Genomic DNA, 23129 nt, shown 5'->3' with positions numbered 1-23129 from the left:
GAATATATATATATATATATATATATATATATATATATATATATATATATACACACACACATACATATATGAGAGCTATGGTAAAAATCATGTTCTAGACAAGCACTGCCATTTGGATCAGTTCTCTGACGCTTTTACCGTAATACGCAATTTATGAGCGACCTTTGAAATAAAGTGGAGGCTAGATTGACCGTGCTTTTCGATTGGCGGCTGGCCTGACCGCAGTAAAAGGGACTGGTTGCTATAACAACCGACAATGGCAGCAACACCTGTACTGTATTTTATTTATCAAAGATTTTTTTTCATAATTTGAAATATGTTGTGCAGCTTATAGTGTTAAGCAGGAGAAACAACCTGTACTGTATTTTATTTATCAAAGATTTTGTGCAGCTGTTTATTTGTTGTGCAGCTGTTTATTTGTAAACAGGGAGGGAAACCCCTGTGTTTGAATTATATTTTGCTCAAAAACTGTTTAATAAAGGTTTAATAAAGGGTTTGACTCTCAAGTAACCATTTATGGAAAAATACCAGATATATATAATATACTGTCATTCCTCCTAAAAATACAGAGATATGAATTTTTGCCCATATCGCCCAGCCCTAGTAAGCAGCATGGAAGACGGACAGACCTCAATAATCACTACTGCAAACCATGTCTTGTTTTAATCTATTGTTTAATCCTTACAGATATTTAGAGCACATTTAGCCATCATAAGGCGCATTAAATGACATTAAATTATCCTTTAATATGCTAGATTTGTTTTATTCGTTAATATATAAGATTAGAAGTACCATAACCCAGATTTTGTTTATTAAAGCACCAAATAACACTGACTTCAACAAAATATTGGATTTTAAAAATGTGAATTTTATTTTCACAGACAATGAAAACGAATAACATTTATTTGACTTTACTTAGAATAATATTACATTCGTTTCTTACCACTGAATTAACGACGATGTGCTTCTCTCTTTTGGTCAGTGCACAAAAACTTCTCCGTTAACATCATGTTCTCTTCAATTAGTACGTGTCAAATTTCCCTGAAATCACAATATTTACTCTCGTATATATTAATTCTAAGTAATTATTCATTAAAGAGATCAATCAACGAATGTTAGTCAGTCAGTAAAACGAAATGACCGTTAATTTTTAAATTACGCGAGTGCGCGGCTTTCTGTGGAAGGCAGGGTTGAGCGCGTGCTAGAGAAGCGCGCAGAAAAGAAATATACAAACAAACCCAGTGTTAATGATATGATTTTCTGACTACGCTTAATTTTAGCTATAAAATTGGAATTATATTATAATTATAATGCGATTTGACCACTTTGATGTCTACACTTTATTAAACGCTAATTTCAGACATGAAATTCTGCAAAAAAAATAGTTTATGATGAAAAAGTATACATTTCAGCATTAGAATGATCAGAAAGATCTGCCAAGTTTTTATTAGTTTACACGGATATCACGAAAATAACCTGAAGGGAACGTTCTGGGAAGGTTCTTGGTTATAAAATTAAACCAAAAAATAACCTGCAGAGAACGTTCTGGGAACTTTCCCTGTAGGTTATTAAAAAGAGAACCTACAGGGAACTCAATAAACATGAGACGTCCGCCCAATGTGCAGATCATGTCTATATTGTGTCGGTCGGTCCAGGACCATATTTGTACTTCTACACGACGTGCAAATCCAGTATGGTATCTGGATGTCAGACTACGAAGTCCCTTGGAAGTAGATATGCAGTTCAAAATTTGAACGTTTATTAAAGTGCATATTCCAGGTTAGCGACCCCAGTGAGTTGATGTATAGAAAAATAATGTAGGAGCTAGATTTTCTTGAAACTATACTTTAAAACACGATATTAAGGCTTCTGGAGTCATTTTTGTGAGAGAATTTTAGTTCCGCATCTGAAAATCGCCAAAACCGGAAGTGACGTCACGAGAGGGAGTGCGGTCAATGTAAACAATAGAAAAATAATGGATCGCAATGATCGTTCGGACGCGGAGAAAATTTTAAATGTTTATTTACACTCGTATGACGGACCACACATACAATTATGAGTCTGCTATGTGGCCAAGAGAGCAGGGACAGGCTAGGATTAGACAGAACAACGGTCAGATGAGACGAATTGAGTTGTGGTGTGAGGAGAACAGGGAAGAGACCAGTGTTAGCTTAGATATAACGTTACACACGTTAGCAAACGATATATAATCAGGCTAAAGCAAAGCTAATATTGCTCATCTACAAGTATTCATACTACTTACCCGTAACAGAAACTAATAATCGTTAATCAAGCGCGTCAAACTCGTTAATATCCGACACTAACGTGACGTGATATAGCGGTTTCTCATCAAAGAGAGAGAGGGAGATAAACACGTTTCTGTTTTGTGTATGTTCTTGTGTGGGAAACCCTTACCTTCATGTGTTGTGTCAGTCATGAGTAGACAGTTTACAGAGGAAGAGTGACTTTATAAAGGTTTTGAATGGCCCCATTTTGGTGACAATCAATAAACAATAATCACAATCACAAATTGTCTTACTGTATAAAAACTTGTTTATGAAATTTACATCACATATATATCAAGCAGATCTGCACTTATGGTTAATTCAATTCAGCTTTATTTATACAACACTAAATCAAACTCAAAACACAACATTGCAACTGTTTATATATATATATATATATATATATACACACAGTGTTGGGGAGTAACTAGTTACATGTAACGGAATTACGTAATTTAATTACAAAATAAATGTAATTGTAATTAGTTACAGTTACTGAGAAAAAATATGTAATTAAATTACAGTTACTTTTGAAAAATGCCAGTGATTACAAAGGGGATTACATCTGAATTTTTTCACACACCCACCCCCACTTACAGATTTAATTGACTTCTTTTAAATTGCATTGACTGCTCTAAAATGAGACACCAATGATTCAGGAGTTTAGGACACAGAATAGGAGACATGCTTATTTGATAACTGTTTTATTTCCTATTTGGGTTTATGCATAAACTTTAGCTTTGCGTTTGGTTAGCTAATAAAATATTAAAGCCTAATTCAATATTATGTGGACAATTTCTTAATTCTGTCATCCTGGTATTGTGGACTTGCTCTATTGTTTCATACAAACGCAGCGATTTTTGCCATTTTTGCCATTTTTTTTTGTACATGGATTATAAGATAACTAACAAACTAGTACAACTACTTAAGTATTTATGTGGTGAAATGTTGTGTAAGAAAACTGGTGTGACTGCACTGTATCCCTAAAATGTCTAGTTTGAACTTGCTGTTTGCTATCAACTGATTTCTTCATGGAAGTTTTGCGTTCAAATATTTCAACTCAGATCAGTGTTTCGTGTCTAATAATTTTGCCACGAAACATCTAAATAATCTATCAAGCAGCTGTGTAATAAGTCAGACAATGTACATTCAGCCAGTTGTTATCGCAAAATAATGATGTATATTATCCCTTACTTATTATAATCTTAATTCAAGTGATAAAGGATTTTGAAAGTCTGACAGTGTTGAGTGCTACTGTAAGGTTAACTCTGCCTGGTTTAAATGTTTCAAAATGATTAACAGTTGAAAATATTATCAATTTAGAAAAGTAATCAAAAAGTAATTAAAAGTAATAAGTTACATTACTTTAATAAAGTAACTGAAAAGTGACACTACTTATTACATTTTAAATCAAGTAACTTGTAATCTGTAACCTATTACATTTCCAAAGTAACCTTCCCAACACTGTATATACACACACACACACACATACATATATAACAAATGTAGATGTACCAAACATATACTACTGAATCAAAAATATACCATCTGACCCATTTAAAAACATTTAACAATCTTTCAGTGTGGGTATCACACTAATGTGTTGTTAACATGTTAAATTGTGTATGCTGTGCTAGATACACGCCAACAGCTTCATCTTGTTGATCCTCTGGAGGGATCTGGAACGGGGAGCAGGTGTAGTGGAAGACAAGACAGTGCTGCGTTCTCGTAGAGCCTTTGGTGACCACTATCATTCATTGCTGACCATGCTTTTCCACTTGGCCTCCATCACATCTGCATCTCCATTAGGAGTGGAAGCTGAAGTCCAGAGGTGGTTAATAACAGCTGACCTCCACTGCTTCAGATCTTCACACACACCCATGTCTTGCAATGTCTCCCAAAGCCTTATAAACACACCACATGACAATAAATTACTAATTAGTTGTGCAAACAATGTCACTAAGCTGTAACTAGACCTGATGGTTACAATATTAACAAACTGAAGTTAACTTACCAGTTTTGCCTTCTCAAATGGTAACGTTTTTACACGGTTTTATTATATTGCTAATGCTTACAAGCTAGCCGCGGTGCTTTACAACAACTTATACACATCTCGTTGCTTCTCATCATTAAATAATTATGTCCACTGATTTGGTAGTTAATACATGTTATAAGAATACTAATAAATAATAATAATAAAACAAGACTTACGGTGCACAGTTCACGTTTTCGTCGAGCTGCATCTCTGACGGATCCGGACGAACCACAGGCTGACGGCGGACCCGATGAAGGCGCTGTGTGCACCGAACGAACCGCACCAGCTCTGAGCTGCTTCGGCATCCCATGTTGAACTCCATCATATCGCAGGGACAATAATCCTCCGGTGTAAATTGAACGCTACACACCACCGCGTTTTTCAAAGCAAATGCATTAGTGAAGGCCCGTCTCTTCAGCTGCACAAACGCACGCAGGCACAGAAAATAGCGCCGTCCTTTTTCTTGTTAGCAAACCTGAGGACTGGATGTCCTGACAGGTTGGAGTTTGTGCAACCTCCAAAAACACAATAATTTACCATGACGATAATCAGTTGAAATAAAGAAATAACTACAGAAAACACACTGACTCAAGACCGCTCCTACTGAAAACCAATAGACCACAGCAAACGACTCCCTCTCGTGACGTCATATGACGCGATGTTAAAAAAAAGCGCTTTTTGAGAACGGTCAAGGAAATCGTCACTTTTTCTTCTAAATTTGTGCCCTTGTGTCTTGTAAAACATTTTCATATCCTGCATTAACGATTCATATGGTATTTTTATACAAGGATATATGTTTATTTGAAAAACATTTTTAACCTGCAATATGCACTTTAAGGGGTTTTCCTGGACGTCTGCAGAAGGTGCAGAACAGGTTCAGGAAATCGACTTAAGAACTTTTTATGCAAATAAACATGACAAAGTTCTGACTTAAAAAAAATGTAAATATCACGTGTATTTTTATAAAACATTTAGGTGTTAAAACAGTGTAATATTTACATGTATAAAAACATGACAATACCATAATGCGGCCATTTAATTATTTAATTAATATTATTATTATTTTTTTAAGTGTAGTATTTTTCATTGGGACATTGACAGAAACAGAGGCTTACATCTATGTGTGATTAAGTTAGGTTAAAGTTTAAGTTAAATAGATGTAAAGAGATTTAAATATAATAGATAAATAGATTTAAATATTTAATAATAATACAGAATATTAACAATATTATTGTTTATTGTATAATTTAATAATAATTATATATTTAATAAATAAATTAAAATTTAATTTAATAAATAGATCTCTATTTAAATGTGCGCTCGCGTGAGGGGCATTAACGTATAATAATATTGTTATTGTGTATTAGCAAAACTGAAGATATAACCACCAGGATAGATCCGTCGTGTAATTTATTTAATTCTACGTTAAGGACACTTTATAAAACCTACAGAGGATGGGACCCAACCTGACCAACAAACAGCCTTCACAACGCAACGCAGCAGTTTGGAAATGTAAACAGTAACGCTCTCTACCCAGCAAACACAAAACGTTTTTACAACTTTTCACAACGTTGTATTTTGGTTGCAATTAGGTAATGTTGTAGTACAACGTTTTAAAAACGTTTTTTTAAAATAAAAAAATATGTAACCAAAATAAAACGTTTTATAAACGTTGTAAAAATACCAACCTGGAACATTTTCTTTAAGTGGTCAGAAAAACGTAAATATCACGTTCGTCCACTACGAAAATGAAACCAGACCAAACTACAACTTTTGGGGTACGTTTTATTCAGTTTTAAAATAACGTAATATGCACGTTGGAATAAGACCTCATGAAAGTACCCAAATATAACCTTGTAAAACTGTTTGTGTAAAAATATCAGTAAAATAACAGTGATATTTTAACATTAACGCAATTCAGTGACTGAAATATTCTTCATATTGTTCTCTTTTCTGCATTTCACCTATTTCACATATTCCAGTTTGTTTATTTCTAATAATGCTGACCTTGTATATTACACATTGTTGGCTCTGTGACAAATTGTTTATGTTTGTAACATTAGATTCTTCCATGCTGATGGCAGTACTGCAGTAGAGTTGGAGCAGACTTCCTGTTGAAGAGCATCTCCAATGTGCTATGAACCATCTGACTAGAAAGTAAAACCTCAAACATAGATGACCATTTATTACGTTTTTTTTTTAAAGTATATATCAATTAAATATACTTTTTTATCTTGTATGTCCTACAAGGCCATCTTGTTTAACTCATTGAGGACACTTGGTATACAGCAACCTACAGAGGGGCCCAACATAATGAGAAAACAAGACACAGATAATAATAATAACAACAACAACAAAAGTACTGAGCACTGTGAATGTAAGAGACTCATTTTATATTTATAACAATCATTGTTGATGTTAAAATTGTATTTTAGGGCAGTTTGTGAAGACAGACAAACAAGAGATGCTGTGTCAACCTGGACAGAAGTCAGTTTCAGATCCACCTTCCACACCAGATTTCTCATATGGATTTCTGTCTACTAGCATATTATTTAGTGCATGCAGACATCACTCAGGAACATGAACATGAATATTGCAAGCATAGGGAATGTGCTGTATTTCAGATATGAATGTTAATTGCTCTTAAGCATTAAAAAATATATATTTTTACTGTTTTTTTTCCCAAAGCACCTATAAGCCAATTCACACTGGATCTCACGAGTCAGAGTTGAAAACCCCTGGTTTAGATAATTCACTTCTTTACAACCTTGTTTCTTTTTGGGGTTGTACTGAATTCTGTGACCCACCAAATTTTGTGAACCTAGGCACTGCATTGAGCTAATCTGACTTACTACTAAACCTGACCCTGTAGTCCGACCATTTTTTGCCGTATTGATTACCATTTATATAAAAATAGTTAAAACTATGTTTTTGTAGCAAAACCATTTTTAATTTGTGGTTACCATAAAATTTTGTAAATGTTTCTAAACTACCCTTGGCAGTAGAGTCATATAATTTGGTGGGTCACAGAATTCAGCAACTGAATGAATCAGCACTAAAAGAATGGTTTTCTAACTAAGTCATTAAGACGGTCTCTTGCTGCCACCTAGTGGCATAACAATGTAACTTACAATTAAAGCACTGAATAATCGCTAACTACATACATTTTTCAAAATCTCAGGTATTCCAGTATTATAAAATATTATTAATTGAACAACAATAGCCATTATATACTGTATGTATTATATATTATTTGAACAAGTTCTAAATTGGATGCCATATACCTGTCATTTGTGCTAATAAATCTCTAACAATATAATCATTAGTTTTAGTGCAAACGAGTAATAAGATTTCAGTGTGATTATTATTATAACTGCAATAAAATAATTTGTAACTAGCTGAAATTGAATACATTATACAAATGAACTGTTGCTTTTTTTCTGTTAAAATATGCATTGAAATTTCTTGGACTTTGTACTCATATTCAAATTGGCCAGTCATTGCATAATTTTCATATGTTGTACTTTATTTGAAACCATTATGCTTTATTGGTGTATATTCATGCATTTGTCTGGTTTATTAGCTTATTTATTTTGTGAACTACCCATATCACATTACTTTTTATATTTTGTGAATAAATACGATGAGTGACAATTTTGTGTAGTATAAATTATTAGGCCTACATATGTTAACCTAGGCTTATAAAACCGACAAGGTCAGCAATGCTACAAGGTAAGGTGAAATGTAAATAAGTGCTTTTAATAGGATCAATAGTTTTAACACAGATTTAACACTGTAAAGAAAACATTTTGATGGCAGCATGTGTAGTACCAGTTTGGGCGTGGTAAGTACGTTATAAATACGTTTTTTCACAACGTTGCAAAAACGTTTTTACGTCTCCTTCCAGTGTTTTAAAAATGTTATAAAAACGTTTTTGCAACGTTGTGAAAAAACGTATTTATAACGTTTAAAAACCCCGACATTTGTCGTATTAAATACGTCGAAAAAAAACATTATTACAACCTTTTTACAAAATAAAAAAAAACATTTTTACAACGTTGTTGTGTTTGCTGGGATGATAGCAGAAATCTCGAAGGCAGTTGAGTTTAATGCAGCGGAGATAAAAGACTGTAAAAAAGAAAACAGAAATAAACAAGGAAATCGCGAAACTGAATAAAACTCACATTGAATTGGGGAACAGATTGGTAGAAATGGAGCGTTACAAGAGAAGATGGAATCTCCGTATTAACGGCCTGCTGGAGAAATCTGACGAAGATCCACGTAGAGAGGTTTGCAGGCTCATCGGTGAGTTAGCTCCACATCTGGTTCACAAACTGGAGAATGTCATTGACTCTGTACATCATGTTGGGAAAAAAGAACGTGGAAGGCAGAGACAAATGATTGTACAGTTCACAATGAGGAAATACAGAGACAAGATTTGGAAAGCGACAAAGAACTCTTCAGTGTGTAAAAACCGAGGACTAAGATTTGTGGAAGACTTGACGAGGGAGGACCGAAATGCCCGGGCGGCATTGTGGCCTCAAATAGAACAAGCTCGGAAAGAAGGGAAGAAAGCTTTCTTCAGAGGTCCACACGGTTTCATTGAAGGAAGAAGAATTATTGTTACCTAGTCGACTCTTTGCTGTACTATCAATGGAGTGTATCTGTCATGAGATGTGTTACCTTTGAGAAAAACCAGGCAGTGAGGTAATGTGTTTAGTGCTTCTAGAAGCTTAACAAGAAAACTTGTAACTACTTTGTTCATTCTTCTTTTGTGTTTATTTTTATTTCTGTAAATATTTTGTAATTTTTTGTGTTGATCTTGTATGTTCTCTGTTAAAATACCGTTTTTGATCACTTCACTTATGTCCAGAAGTGGCATCTACGGCAAGAACAGCATGTCTTCATCAGGATCCAACCAACTGGTGAGCAACAACATTCCGCTCAGATACGGAGCCCAAAAGAGTGCAGTGTAACGATTCTTTCCATGACTGTTTCCATCTGTCTCCTTCAGGTGCCCTACAGAGCTCCGGCCGTGGGGTCAGTTTTCACGGGTCCTGGTTGGCCCGACTGGGACACTTCTGACCTCGAAAAAAACCCGCAAAACTACGCAAAAAAGCTGCAGGTAGAGTGACATTAGCCACCTATGCTTAAAAGTTATTTATGTTAAAAAAAAAAAAACAGCTCAGAGTCGGAGCTCCGAGAAACTCAGAGCGGAATTGTAATTAAGTTACAGTTACGGAGAAAAAATGTATAATTAAGTTACAGTTACTTTTGAAAATGGTAACGATTACAAAGGGGGTTACATCTGAATTTTCACACACACACAAACACACATTTAACTGACTTCTTTCATACATTGCAGTTTTATTTCCTACTTGGGTATATGCACATGATTGTTTTTTTTTTTTGTTTTTTTTTTCTTCCAAGGCATTGTTAGATGCCAGTGTTTCCAGTCATAACTATGCAAACATTTGATTTCAAAACATGTATCATAGCTGCTAATGTCTTGTGATGATTTTAAATCTGTATTTAACTCTGTATTGAACAATCTCAAAGTAAATAAGAGGTGTTAAGGTGTGCTTTAAATTAAACAATTACACGGCTCTGTGGAATGCTTGATTCTGATTGGTCAGTCATGACATTCCAAAGTATGTTATTCCCCCATAACGACTGGTATATATACGTGTTTTAGATTTATTGGTGTAAGCTTTGAGTATGGTTAGCTAATAAAATATTAAAACTCAATTCAATATTATATGTACAATTTATTAATTCTGCCATCATGGTATCGCTCTATTGTTTCAGACAAACGCAGCTACAGCCGTTTTGTTTTGTACACTGTAATGGATTATAAGATACTAACAAACTAGTTCTGTAAATCCTGTAAATGATTTATTTTGGTGAAATGTTGTGTAATAAAAGTGGTGTGACTGCACTGTATCTCTGAAATGTCTGTCTAGTTTGAACTTGCCGCCTGCCAGCAACCGATTTCTTCATGGAAGCTTTGAGCTCAGATATTTCAACTCATATCAGTGTTTCGTGTCCAATTATTTACTTTTGTGGCAAGCAGCTGTGTAATAAGTGGGATGATGTACATCCAGCCAGAGGTTATCACAATATAAACGTATGTTGTCCCTTACTTATAATCTTAATTCAAGTGATAAAGTCTGTCAGTCATCAGTGTTGAGGGCTACTGTACGGTTAACTCTGCCTGGTTGAAATGTTTCAGAATGATTAACAGTTGAAAATATAATATACATTTAAAAATATTAGAAATTTTCAAAAGTAATCAAAAAGTAATCAAATGTAATAAGTTACATTACTTTAATACAGAAATTGAAAAGTTACACTACTTATTTATGCCATTTTAAAGCATAACTATTGTATAAAATATAATGCTATATAATACTAATATACAGTGGGTACGGAAAGTATTCAGACCCCCTTAAATTTTTCACTCTTTGTTATATTGCAGCCATTTGCTAAAATCATTTAAGTTCATTTTTTTCCCTCATTAATGTACACACAGCACCTCATATTGACAGAAAAACACAGAATTGTTGACATTTTTGCAGATTTATTAAAAAAGAAAAACTGAAATATCACATGGTCCTAAGTATTCAAACCCTTTGCTATGACACTCATATATTTAACTCAGGTGCTGTCCATTTCTTCTGATCATCCTTGAGATGGTTCTACACCTTCATTTGAGTCCAGCTGTGTTTGATTATACTGATTGGACTTGATTAGGAAAGCCACACACCTGTCTATATAAGACCTTACAGCTCACAGTGCATGTCAGAGCAAATGAGAATCATGAGGTCAAAGGAACTGCCTGAAGAGCTCAGAGACAGAATTGTGGCAAAGCACAGATCTGGTCAAGGTTACAAAAAATGTCTGCTGCACTTAAGGTTCCTAAGAGCACAGTGGCCTCCATCATCCTTAAATGGAAGATGTTTGGGATGACCAGAACCCTTCCTAGAGCTGGCCGTCCGGCCAAACTGAGCTATCGGGGGAGAAGAGCCTTGGTGAGACAGGTAAAGAAGAACCCAAAGATCACTGTGGCTGAGCTCCAGAGATGCAGTTGGGAGATGGGAGAAAGCTGTAGAAAGTCAGCCATCACTGCAGCCCTCCACCAGTCGGGGCTTTATGGCAGAGTGGCCCAACGGAAGCCTCTCCTCCGTGCAAGACACATGAAAGCCCGCATGGAGTTTGCTAAAAAACACCAGAAGGACTCCAAGATGGTGTGAAATAAGATTCTCTGGTCTGATGAGACCAAGATAGAACTTTTTGGCCCTAATTCTAAGCGGTATGTGTGGAGAAAACCAGGCACTGCTCATCACCTGTCCAATACAGTCCCAACAGTGAAGCATGGTGGTGGCAGCATCATGCTGTGGGGGTGTTTTTCAGCTGCAGGGACAGGACGACTGGTTGCAATCGAGGGAAAGATGATTGCGGCCAAGTACAGGGATATCCTGGACGAAAACCTTCTCCAGAGTGCTCAGGACCTCAGACTGGGCCGAAGGTTTACCTTCCAACAAGACAATGACTCTAAGCACACAGCTAAAATAACGAAGGAGTGGCTTCACAACAACTCCGTGACTGTTCTTGAATGGCCCAGCCAGAGCCCTGACTTAAACCCAACTGAGCATCTCTGGAGAGACCTAAAAATGGCTGTCCATCAACGTTTACCATCCAACCTGACAGAACTGGAGAGGATCTGCAAGGAGGAATGCATTACATTATAATCCATTACAGCCCACAAAACAAAACGGCAAAGAGAATTGCTTTCTCACGGCAAAGTTTCTACAAGTTAGGTGCGAGTAAACTGTCCTCTCAAGTGGAACAACAACAGCTTTGCAGGCTTATCGTTGCATTTTTTGTCCTTTATAATTTTGAGCAGGAGTACAGGATTCGTAGAGAAAATCTTTTTAAAATGCACCTAATACAAAGAGAGCAATAAGACGGCGCGCTTTGATTTTGAATGGCAAAGAGGTGCCCACACACAGACATTAGCAAAACAACAAAGTGATGAACAAATAAATGAGCAAATGTTTTGTGCAATATTCCAATTTGTGCGCATTAATTAAATCCGCAATTTTGGATGGAAACCCGCTACTACTATACCCTGTCAGATTTTGCCTCCCTTTAAAACAGGTGCTAGCATAATCCCAGCAAACACAAAACGTTTTTACAACTTTTCACAACGTTGTATTTTGGTTGCAATTAGGTAATGTTGTAGTACAATGTTTTAAAAACATTTTTTTTAAAGTAAAAAAAAATGTTACCAAAATAAAACGTTTTATAAACGTTGTAAAAATACCAACCTGGAACGTTTTCTTTAAGTAGTCAAAAAAAACGTAAATATCACGTTCCTCCACTACGAAAATGAAACCAGACCAAACTACAACTTTCAGGGGATGTTTTATTCAGGTGTTAAAATAACGTAATATGCACGTTGGAATAAAACGTTTTAAAAACGTCATAAAAGTACCCAAATACAACCTTGCAAAAACTATGTTCTTAAAAGTATTTAAAAGTAGTATGTGAATCCTTACTTTTCAATGTGCACGTTGGAATAAGACGTTTTAAAAAACGTCATGAAAGTACCCAAATATAACCTTGTAAAACTGTTCTGTTTGTGTAAAAATATCAGTAAAATAACAGTGATATTTTAACATTAACGCAATTCAGTGACTGAGTAACAGATAGTCTGAGCAATATCAAAAGGACTTAAAAGTAATATGTGAATCCTTACTTTAAGTTGTCTTTGCTCATTTAATAATACCGTATATTCATATATCACGAGTTAACAGCTCAGTGTGTAAACCAGTCTGTGGTATAAACAAATGAAAGGTGGGAGAGAGGTATTAACACATGAAATGATTGGTTGGTTAAAAAATATTTATTTTTTACAAACGTCATGACAGTATGCAACTGTGCCAAAACTCCCTTTGTACGTGATGTTTGTTTTTAATGTGTTTTGCTATAGATAAACTACTTATTCTACACTATATTTACAATTTTTGGTATGTTTTTCGTTAGGTAGCTAAATAAGTAAATAAATAAAATTTCTAAAGCTATTATTATATTATATTATATTATATTATATTATAACCTGTTACAGACTGACTTCAAAAATTGTTTTACATTCTCTGCTAATATGCTTTTATATTCTCATTCCATTTACAGTTTGATTACCTACATTAGACCTACACTATCCACTTACACAATACGTTATCAAGTTTCAGGACATTTTATCTGTCATTCTGACATTTGTACGCTGTAGTTCATGTATGTATTTATGTAAACGCTACATTTTAAACGGGCACGCGCTTTGAACATTCGAGTTGTATTTAAACTGCAGTGAAGAGAGTTACCATGGAAACGAGGAAGCAGCGTAACTGACAAGCGGTGAGTCTCCGTCTGTCACACTGCTTTACGGTAAGTTTTGTCCCTAATAAGACAAAAATAATACATACATCGGTTCCTAACACTTTCTTACATGTAATAGACACGTTTCTGTCGAATATTTACTTTATAGAAATGGTTTAGTGTCTTCGGAGAAAGTCCGTTAGCATCTCAACCGTTAGGCTAACTATAAGATGTAGACTAACTGTAGAGTTTAGCGCTTATTTCATAAAGTTTTCGCTTTTAGTCACATATTATGTGTAGATGACAGTTTTTTTTTATAGTTTTGTAAATATTGCTGGCAATTTGTCAGTGGATGAACGGAAGTAAAATATTTAACCTAAATGTATGGGCTGTACTGATTATCGGTGACGTCACTTACATGGAGCGTGAAAATTAGTTCAAATAATTTTAAACACGTTTTGATCACACTAAAAAAATATTGATAAAAATTGTACTGTGATTTCAGGAGCGTCGGTAAGTTATGTATTATGTAAGAAGGATTTGACTTCAAAACAAACTGTGATGTGATACTGTATGAGGATTACTAGACTGAAATATTCTTCATATTGTTCTCTTTTCACCTATTTCACATATTCCAGTTTGTTTATTTCTAATCATGCTGACCTTGTATATTACATATTGTTGGCTCCGTGACAAATTGTTTATGTTTCTAACATTAGATTCTCATTAGATGCTGATGGCAGTACTGCAGTAGAGTTGGAGCAGACCTCCTGTTGAAGAGCATCTCCAGTGTGCTATGAACCATCTGACTAGAAAGTAAAACCTCAAACATTCATTACCATTTATTACGTTTTTTTTTTTTTTTTAAGTATATATCAATTAAATATACTTTTTTATCTTGTATGTCCTACAAGGCCATCTCGTTTAACTCATTAAGGACACATATACAGCAACCTACAGAGGGGCCCAACGTAATGAGAAAACAAGACACAGATAATAATAATAATAAAAAAAATTAAAAAAAAGTACTGAGCACTGTGAATGTAAGAGACTCATTTTATATTTATAACAATCACTGTTGATGTTAAAATTGTATTTCAGGGCAGTTTGTGAAGACAGACAAACAAGAGATGCTGTGTCAACCTGCACAGAAGTCAGTTTCAGATCCACCTTCCACACCAGACTTCTCATATGGATTGCTGTCTACTAGCATATTATTTAGTGCATGCAGACATCACTCAGGAACATGAACACGAATATTGCAAGAATAGGAAATGTGCCGTATTTCAGATATGAATGTTAATTGCTCTTAAGCATTAACATTTTTACTGTTTTTTTTTCCCCCAAAGCACCTATAAGCCAATTCACACTGGATCTCACGAGTCAGAGCTGAAAACCCCTGGTTTAGATAATTCACTTCTTTACAACCTTGTTTCTTTTTGGGGTTGTACTGAATTCTGTGACCCACCAAATTTTGTGAACCTAGGCACTGCATTGAGCTAATCTGACCTACTACTAAACCTGACCCTGTAGTCCGACCATTTTTTGCCGTATTGATTACCATTTATATAAAAATAGTTAAAACTATGTTTTTGTAGCAAAACCATTTTTAATTTGTGGTTACCATAAAATATTTTAAATGTTTCTAAACTACCCTCGGCAGTAGAGTCATATAATTTGGTGTGTCACAGAATTCAGCAACTGAATGAATCAGCACTAAAAGAATGATTTTCTAACTAAGTCATTAAGACGGTCTCTTGCTGCCACCTAGTGGCATAACAATGTAACTTACAATTAAAGGACTGAATAATCGCTAACTACATACATTTTTCAAAATCTCAGGTATTCCAGTATTATAAAATATTATTAATTGAACAACAATAGCCATTATAAACTGTATGTATTATATATTATTTGAACAAGTTCTAAATTGGATGCCATATACCTGTCATTTGTGCTAATAAATCTCTAACAATATAATCATTAGTTTTAGTCCAAACGAGTAATAAGATTTCAGTGTGATTATTATTATAACTGCAATAAAATAATTTGTAACTAGCTGAAATTGAATACATTTTACAAATGAAATGTTGCTTTTTTTCTGTTAAAATATGCATTGAAATTTCTTGGACTTTGTACTCATATTCAAATTTGCCAGTCATTGCATAATTTTCATATGTTGTACTTTATTTGAAACCATTATGCTTTACTGGTATATATTAATGCATTTTTCTTATTTATTAGCTTATTTATTTATTTTTGTGAACTACCCATATCACATTACTTTTTATATTTTGTGAATAAATACGATGAGTGATAATTTTTGTGTAGTATAAATTATTAGGCCTACATATGTTAACCTAGCCTTATAAAACAACAAAGTCAGCAATGCTACAAGGTAAGGTGAAATGTAAATAAGTGCTTTTAATAGGATCAGTAGTTTTAACACAGATTTAACACTGTAAAGAAAACATTTTGATGGCAGCATGTGAAGTACCAGTTTGGGCGTGGTAAGTACGTTATAAATACGTTTTTTCACAACGACTCCTTCCAATGTTTTAAAAACGTTATAAAAAACGTTTTTGCAATGTTGTGAAAAAACGTATTTATAACGTATAAAAACCCCGACATTTGTCGTATTAAATACGTTGGAAAAAAACGTTATTGCAACCTTTTTACAACGTGAAAAAAACGTTTTTACAACGTCCCAGCCCATCTGATTTCAGTACTCTAAAAGAAACTATACATTTACTTATATCTACTCTGTAGTAAAATCAAGATTCAATTAATTACATGGCACAGATGAACACTTTCCTGACTGTTAGAACAGCAGAAAGGATTGTTGGTGTGACTGTTTCCTGACTGTTAGAACAGCAGAAAGGATTGTTGTTGTGCACCTGTGTGAACTTCTACAACTCCAGAGAAAAGAAATGGGCAAGTAACATCATCACAGGCAAATGTACAGATCTCTGTGCACTATAACATCTAGGCATAAGATTCCAGATTGTTCCACTGTTCCAGATTCATATACATTATTATCATTATTTATTGTTAAGTCTTACTTATTTAAATGTTTACAGAACAAGTGAATTGCTGACAGAAGCCCACACAAGGCAAGCCACTGGAGGTGTGCAGCCCAAAAAAAACAGCTAGGACAGTGCCCAGCTAACAATGTTATAAATATCAGATTCTGTTAATTTAAATGCATTAAACAAACAAACAAACTAAAAAAGAATGTGGAAGATATAAAGCTAACTAGCTATAAAAGCCGTATGTTAACTTTTTTGATTTATTTGTTCTTTTTAGGTTTTTTGTTTGATTGTTTAATACATTAAAATGAACAGAACTTGGTAATTATTTAATTTTTATTTCATACTTATTTAATTTTATTTAATTATTTAATATGGTAATTAAAAAGGTTATGCAATAAAGACAACGATATTACCAGAGAAAAGGGCAAGTACACTTATTAAACAATAAAGGACTTAGCAATTCCAATTTTGTAATTATGTTATGGTATATTAAAATATATTACATTTAAGAAAATGCTTCATAGCTGGTCCATAGTTGGGCCAGTGTACTTAATGACCTGTTTCTCAACGGTGCCTACCATTACTGGGTCAGAGCTGGCTACACGGGCATTTAGCAAAACCGTAAACATATGCACACACTCGCTAGACCGGAAATCTAAGATGGCAGAGATATGCAACTAGATGAGCTACGTACCTAGAAGTTTCTTCCTGCCAGGTTGACTGCGGTTAGGCCAGCCTTCATCTAGAAAAACACGGTCATTCAAGCCGCCACCTATATTTTGTTTGTGCGCGCATGTTACAGTAAGAGCGTGCAAAAACCTACATGAAAGGAAAAGAGATCTTTGGCTTTCATTTATTGATCCAGTTACTCTGTCAATATTGAATGAATAAATGAGCAAATGAATAAATGATAAATAAATGTTTTTATATGTAGATTCACATTATTACTATAAATAAAACTCTGTTTCCACAAAATGTTTTACTTTAAATTATCAGTACACACTCCAGAGTGTCATTCCTCCAACTGATATATATATATATATATATATATATATATATATATATATATATATATATACCAGTTTTGTCTTTGAATTTGGATTGCCCTAAAAAGGAAACGTCCAGAACAGTTTCCACCACCCCCGTGTGTCACCCCCCTGTGTATCTGATGTAGCATTACATAATAAAGGCCTTCCAAAAACTCATATATGACCAGTTTTGTCGTTTTGGATAGCTCTTAAAAAAAAAAAAAAAGGACACTCCGTGATTGCACAGATCAGTTTTAATTCAGATTGACAGTCCTGACATTGGGGCAATGACATTCTGGAGTGGTGTGTTACTTTAAGTGAAACGTTTTGTGGAAAGAGGTAGTTTTATTTATAATAATAATGTGAATTTACATATAAAAATTGTTATTTGCACGTTTATTTTGTTCTTTCTCTTCCGTTATTTTCATATTATTTGAAAATTCTACAACTCAACATTTGTTATCAGACCGTTTTTAAACATTTGTTTGTTTGTTTGTTTGTTTAATATTGACAAAGTAACTGGCTCAATAAATAAAAGCCAAAGATCTCTATTCCTCTGATGTAGGTTTTTGCACGCTATTACCGTAACACATATTATATGCGCGCAAAACAAAATGAAGTGGCGCCTAGAATGACCGTGTTTTTGGAGTGGAGGCTAGCCTGACCGCAGTTGTAAACACGGATGTTCGTTGGTATTTTGGTGTTCAGAGTGTTAGTACCAAAAGTAAGTTTTCTTCTATTTCTATATATTTTCAACCATGTTTTAAGTGTATTTTTTTTACTTTGTACGTTTGTATGGGTAAGCACAGACATGTAATGATACATGTGCGATCGCTTGAGAGGATGCTAAATTATGATGTACTATGCTAGATTGTCCAAATGCGAAGTTACATATTTGTAACCGATCGGTAATCTGTCAACTTCGATGCTGCATACAGATTAACCAGTTGCCCTTTGATTATGTTATTTGGTAAATTACCTTGTCCGTTAAGTTAGTAATATCTGCTACTACTAAGTCATTTTGTGTGATTAGACCAGTAGTTACATAGCTTTCAATTTCCCGTCCTCTGCATATTTAGAGCTTTAACTGTTGTTTAGAGATGATACTGAATGTTAGTATTCTTGACTAGGAAATGACCGACTCATTCGTGAATATGTGCCTATTTATTTTATACTAATGTTATGTTTTGTTATTTTAGACTAACATTCAATACATTTTGGGAAAAAAGCTCCAGTCTCCTCATTTTTGGTGTCCTGACCGATACCTTAGCAGTGTTTACTGATATATAGTTAGAGCCAGAGTCTAGCAGTGTCATTTCCTCTCCAACATCTGGGACTGACACTTGACTTCCAACACTGAAAGCATATTTACAAACTTGTAAAGCAACTAAGTAAGTTAAGCAGCATTTCCTGAGAATGAAACTTTCATTTTAACTGACTGAAGAACAAAGCAGATGAGAGTGTGGTTGACTGATTTTCATTCTTCTGGTTCTCACATCTCTTCCTCTTCCTCTTTCCAGAGCTGCTGTTCAGTACGACAGTTCAGAGGAACAAAAAGACAGATGTGCAAACACTGAGGTGAGAGCTTCATCTTTCTCTAGGTTTTTTTTTTTTTTTTTTTTTTTTAGGTATGTGTGTTGTCTTATGATGTGTCATTGGTCACTTTGTGCTTCTGAGACTAATGCTGTGCTGAAGTCATTTTGATAATTTAATTAAAATCTCTTTATATCATGATCAAACAGATGATCAAGTGTGTCTTTGTCGGGAAAATCACACAAAGCTGCATATTATGACATTTTTTTACTGTGTTTTTAGTGTCTGTGATTCTCAAACAGTCTTTCTTATCATGCGCTCTTTACTCTTTGAGAGAGAAACTATCACTCAACAGCTTTGTGGCATCTGCAGACAGTTTTGATCTAATATTGTGTCTTTATGATGAACTCAGACTCATTCAATAAAAATCAAGTGTAGCATTTCTACTTCATTAACATGGTTTTACATGATTTTACTGTTATTGGTAAACATAATGGAGTTACAGAAATACAAATAAGTCAGAAATTTAGGGAACTTACACTGTAAAAATGTTCACAAATATAATTTGTTCACTTTTGAATGTTGATCTCTGAGATTGGAAATGTATAATAATAATGATTTAAAATGCTAAAAACTGAATGTGCTAAAAGACATAACGACATAAAGCAGACATCAGAAACGTAAAGCAGCTATAGAGAAGGTCCTGTTTTAATTGTTTCTGAAGACAAACATATTTCTGCAGTGATTTCAGAGTCACCAGTTAAGTATTACGGCAGATAATTTATCTTCCCCTACAAATAAATAGAAATGTCAAAAGCAGTGATAAAATATCCGTGGATCATTTGACTGCTAGAAATGATCTCAAACACAGGAACACAAAGCAGAGCTTATGGTTATTCTGAGTCCAGTGTTGTCACTATACTGGACCTTCTGAATTCAATACTATAACTTAAAAAATATCCATATTCAGTACCATTTTCAATACCATGGTTTTCATACTGGTGGTTTAAAGGAATAAGGATGGCACTGTTAGTACATGTTAATTCATGTTTTAGTTCATGATTTGTCAGTGCATTATTTTGTCATGACTTTACTTGAGGGGGCACGTTATAGTTATTTTACTGTGATTAAATTAAGCTCATGATTTATTATAAAATTACTTTTATTATTGTATTTAATATTTTCAACATTTGAAAAGGAGGGTCAGCACAAGATTACAAACTAATCTTGTGCCTTTGAGTAATGTTTATTATGAAGCTGGAGAGTTTAAATTGTCTATTAAATTGTTTACATTTATTTGAAAGTCAAAATATACTCATAAACAGTGACATTAAAACATATTTTAGGCATAATAATGTTAAGAAATGTGTATTGTGCAAGTAAATAAATTAGAATTATGATTTTTATCAGTCTCCGGCAACATGTTAGTTAATGAAATATGTTTTTTTTTAAATGTATTTTAAATGTATTCATCCATCATACAATTCTCATTCCAACCAGGTAATTCAGGTTGGCAACCCTGACTTACACACTACCCACTGTTTGCATATTATAAGGGAAACAGGTCAATGTTCTTCAGAGGAAATTAATTATAAATTTTGACTGAAACACTGTTTTATAGCTGATCACTGAATCTACCAGCAATTCACTGAACGGGTTGTACAACACTGCCGTTGATATTAATATCCAAAGTATAGTAAAACACTTTATTAGCATGGTAACAAGATTGGCAGTTTAAAACATGAACTTGTAAGCACAAAACACACAATACTTCTATTTTCAATATAAATAAGATTTAAGACACATCTAAGAACCATTCTAACATAAAAACGTGCGCTCACACATTCACACAAGTTACAGAAAGACAGAACGTGAGAAAAGAATGAGTTTAAGAGAGTGAAAATGAAATCCCAAGTTTATAGCATTATATGCAATTGCTTAGACCTGAACAACCATCAGTCATTTAATTAACCCTCACATTGAGTTCATTAATGAGGCTGTTAAACTTTATATTAAATGCACAAGTTCAGCTAGAATCTGAAAGGTTTACTTGTGTTGCCTGTGTTTATTGGGATTTCATTTTGTGTGGTGTCGTCTGCTGAAAGGAGGCTTCCTAGGTTGTTGACTCGCTGGAGGTCTAGTAGTCGCCTGGAGTGACGTCTTGGGTGTTAATTTAAGTATGTGTGTGGAGTTGTGGGCTGGTTGAAGTTTTGAGGTGGGCACACTCGAGGTCGGACTCAGAGACATGGCTTTTCAGCAAAACTTAAATCAGAACACAAAACTCTCAACGGAAAGAAAAAGAACCCATAGAAAGAAAGAAAGAAAGAAGAAAAGTGTAATAAGATCTTCTCATGATGTTAGAGGAGCAGCAGGTCCTGAGTTTTTAAACTGGGCTGTTGGACACATCCCAAATGGTGTCTTGACCAATTAGACATTGTCTTTGCTCGTGGTGTTGCTATTTTTCTCCTCCCAAAACATAGTTTTATCTTATTAGTCACATGGTCCAAATTTTCCCGTTCTTGCAGAGAGTAATATAATCGTGATTTCTATAACAAGATTATAATACGTTTTACAAAGAATTGATTGATAGAAATGTTTTAAGAAGAGATTTTCAAACACAAACTAAACACGAGTATAAATCTATAAACTATTCAAACATTATTGAAAATGACATTGACAGAGAGTGATTAAAACATGATAGTCAAATGTGTGGGATTCATACATGATGGAGTAAAGCAATGGACACAAAATCATTTCTAAGTCCTTTTAGCATCATTTTGGTGCATCTACATTTGTAAAATACAGCCTCTGTCATTCTGTGAATGTGAGGACGTGTTCTGTGAGGAACAAAAGCTCAAAAGGTCTTTGACTTAGGATATCTAAGTCAGGATATCTGATTTACAGTCCTCCATGTTGTTGGGCCTCCTTGTGGAATTGAGCTCTTTGTTTTAACACTGTTCTGATCTAATCCTAAATTGTCTGATTTGCTCTGATAACCTACAATATGCACTCAGCTGCAATCATGTGGCTTGCTGTCAATGGTATAGACCTTCAAGGGTGTTACATTACTGTACATATTCTACACAAATAATGTTCTTATTAACAACTGTTTAAATATTGGAGATAACCTAGTGAAAGGTGGTATTGGAGATAACCTTCCTAGTGCTAAGTATACTACAAATACACAGTTTTTACATCTTACAAAATAAAAATACCCTGCAGCTGAACTTTTAGTATACTAAACTAGTATATATAAAGTCTGCTAAATTGGAACTAATTTTTTTACTTAGTCAACTTTAATTGTGTGGAAGTAGTACTGAAGTCCAACCAAACATATACTTATGTTTGATTATGCTAAAGTGGAACTGCTGCAAGTATACTTTAGGTACACTTTAATAATATCGGTCTTGAAATGCAAAATATTTACATATCATACAGTCCTCATCAACTGTAACGAAGGGTCAGAGGCATGCGGATCCATTTGCAGCTTTTATTAAAACCAAACTCAAGGTCAGACAGGCGGGGATCAGAAACAGCATTAGGTACAACAGAGACGATCCAAAAGAGTCAACCGTGGGTGAGCGGTAGACGGGGCAGGCGGCAGGCAGAGTAAACAATAGTCCAAAAGACAAAGCGATAGGTCCAAAGGCAGGCGGCAGGGAATCAGAGATCTTTAACAGTCCAGGTCAAACACAGATAATCCAAAACACAAGGGAAATGTAGCAATAGCAAACAAGAGTTCGCAGGGAGTGAGCATCCGAAAGCAGCTTATAAAGGCAGGCTAATGGGTGGCACCTGAGCAGGTGAGCAGGTGATCAGGCCCAGGCACTGGGTGTTA

The 23129-nt window shown here is 34.5% G+C and overlaps 1 protein-coding gene across 1 annotated transcript in view; it reads left to right on the top strand.

The window, feature by feature from the left end:
- Positions 1–22313: 22313 nt before the first annotated feature.
- LOC127157722 (ribonuclease inhibitor-like) overlaps positions 22314–23129 on the top strand; it is a 55902-nt gene continuing 55086 nt past the window's right edge. The window contains exon 1 of the mRNA XM_051100979.1: positions 22314–22332. Coding sequence (XP_050956936.1) covers positions 22314–22332 — 19 coding nt within the window. The remainder of the gene's footprint in view (positions 22333–23129) is intronic.

The sequence above is a fragment of the Labeo rohita genome, unplaced genomic scaffold, assembly GCF_022985175.1.
Source record: "Labeo rohita strain BAU-BD-2019 unplaced genomic scaffold, IGBB_LRoh.1.0 scaffold_118, whole genome shotgun sequence".
NCBI classification, from domain to species: domain Eukaryota; kingdom Metazoa; phylum Chordata; class Actinopteri; order Cypriniformes; family Cyprinidae; genus Labeo; species Labeo rohita.
The sequence above is the reverse complement of the archived record's forward strand: the minus strand, read 5'-3'. Positions and strand labels throughout refer to the sequence as shown.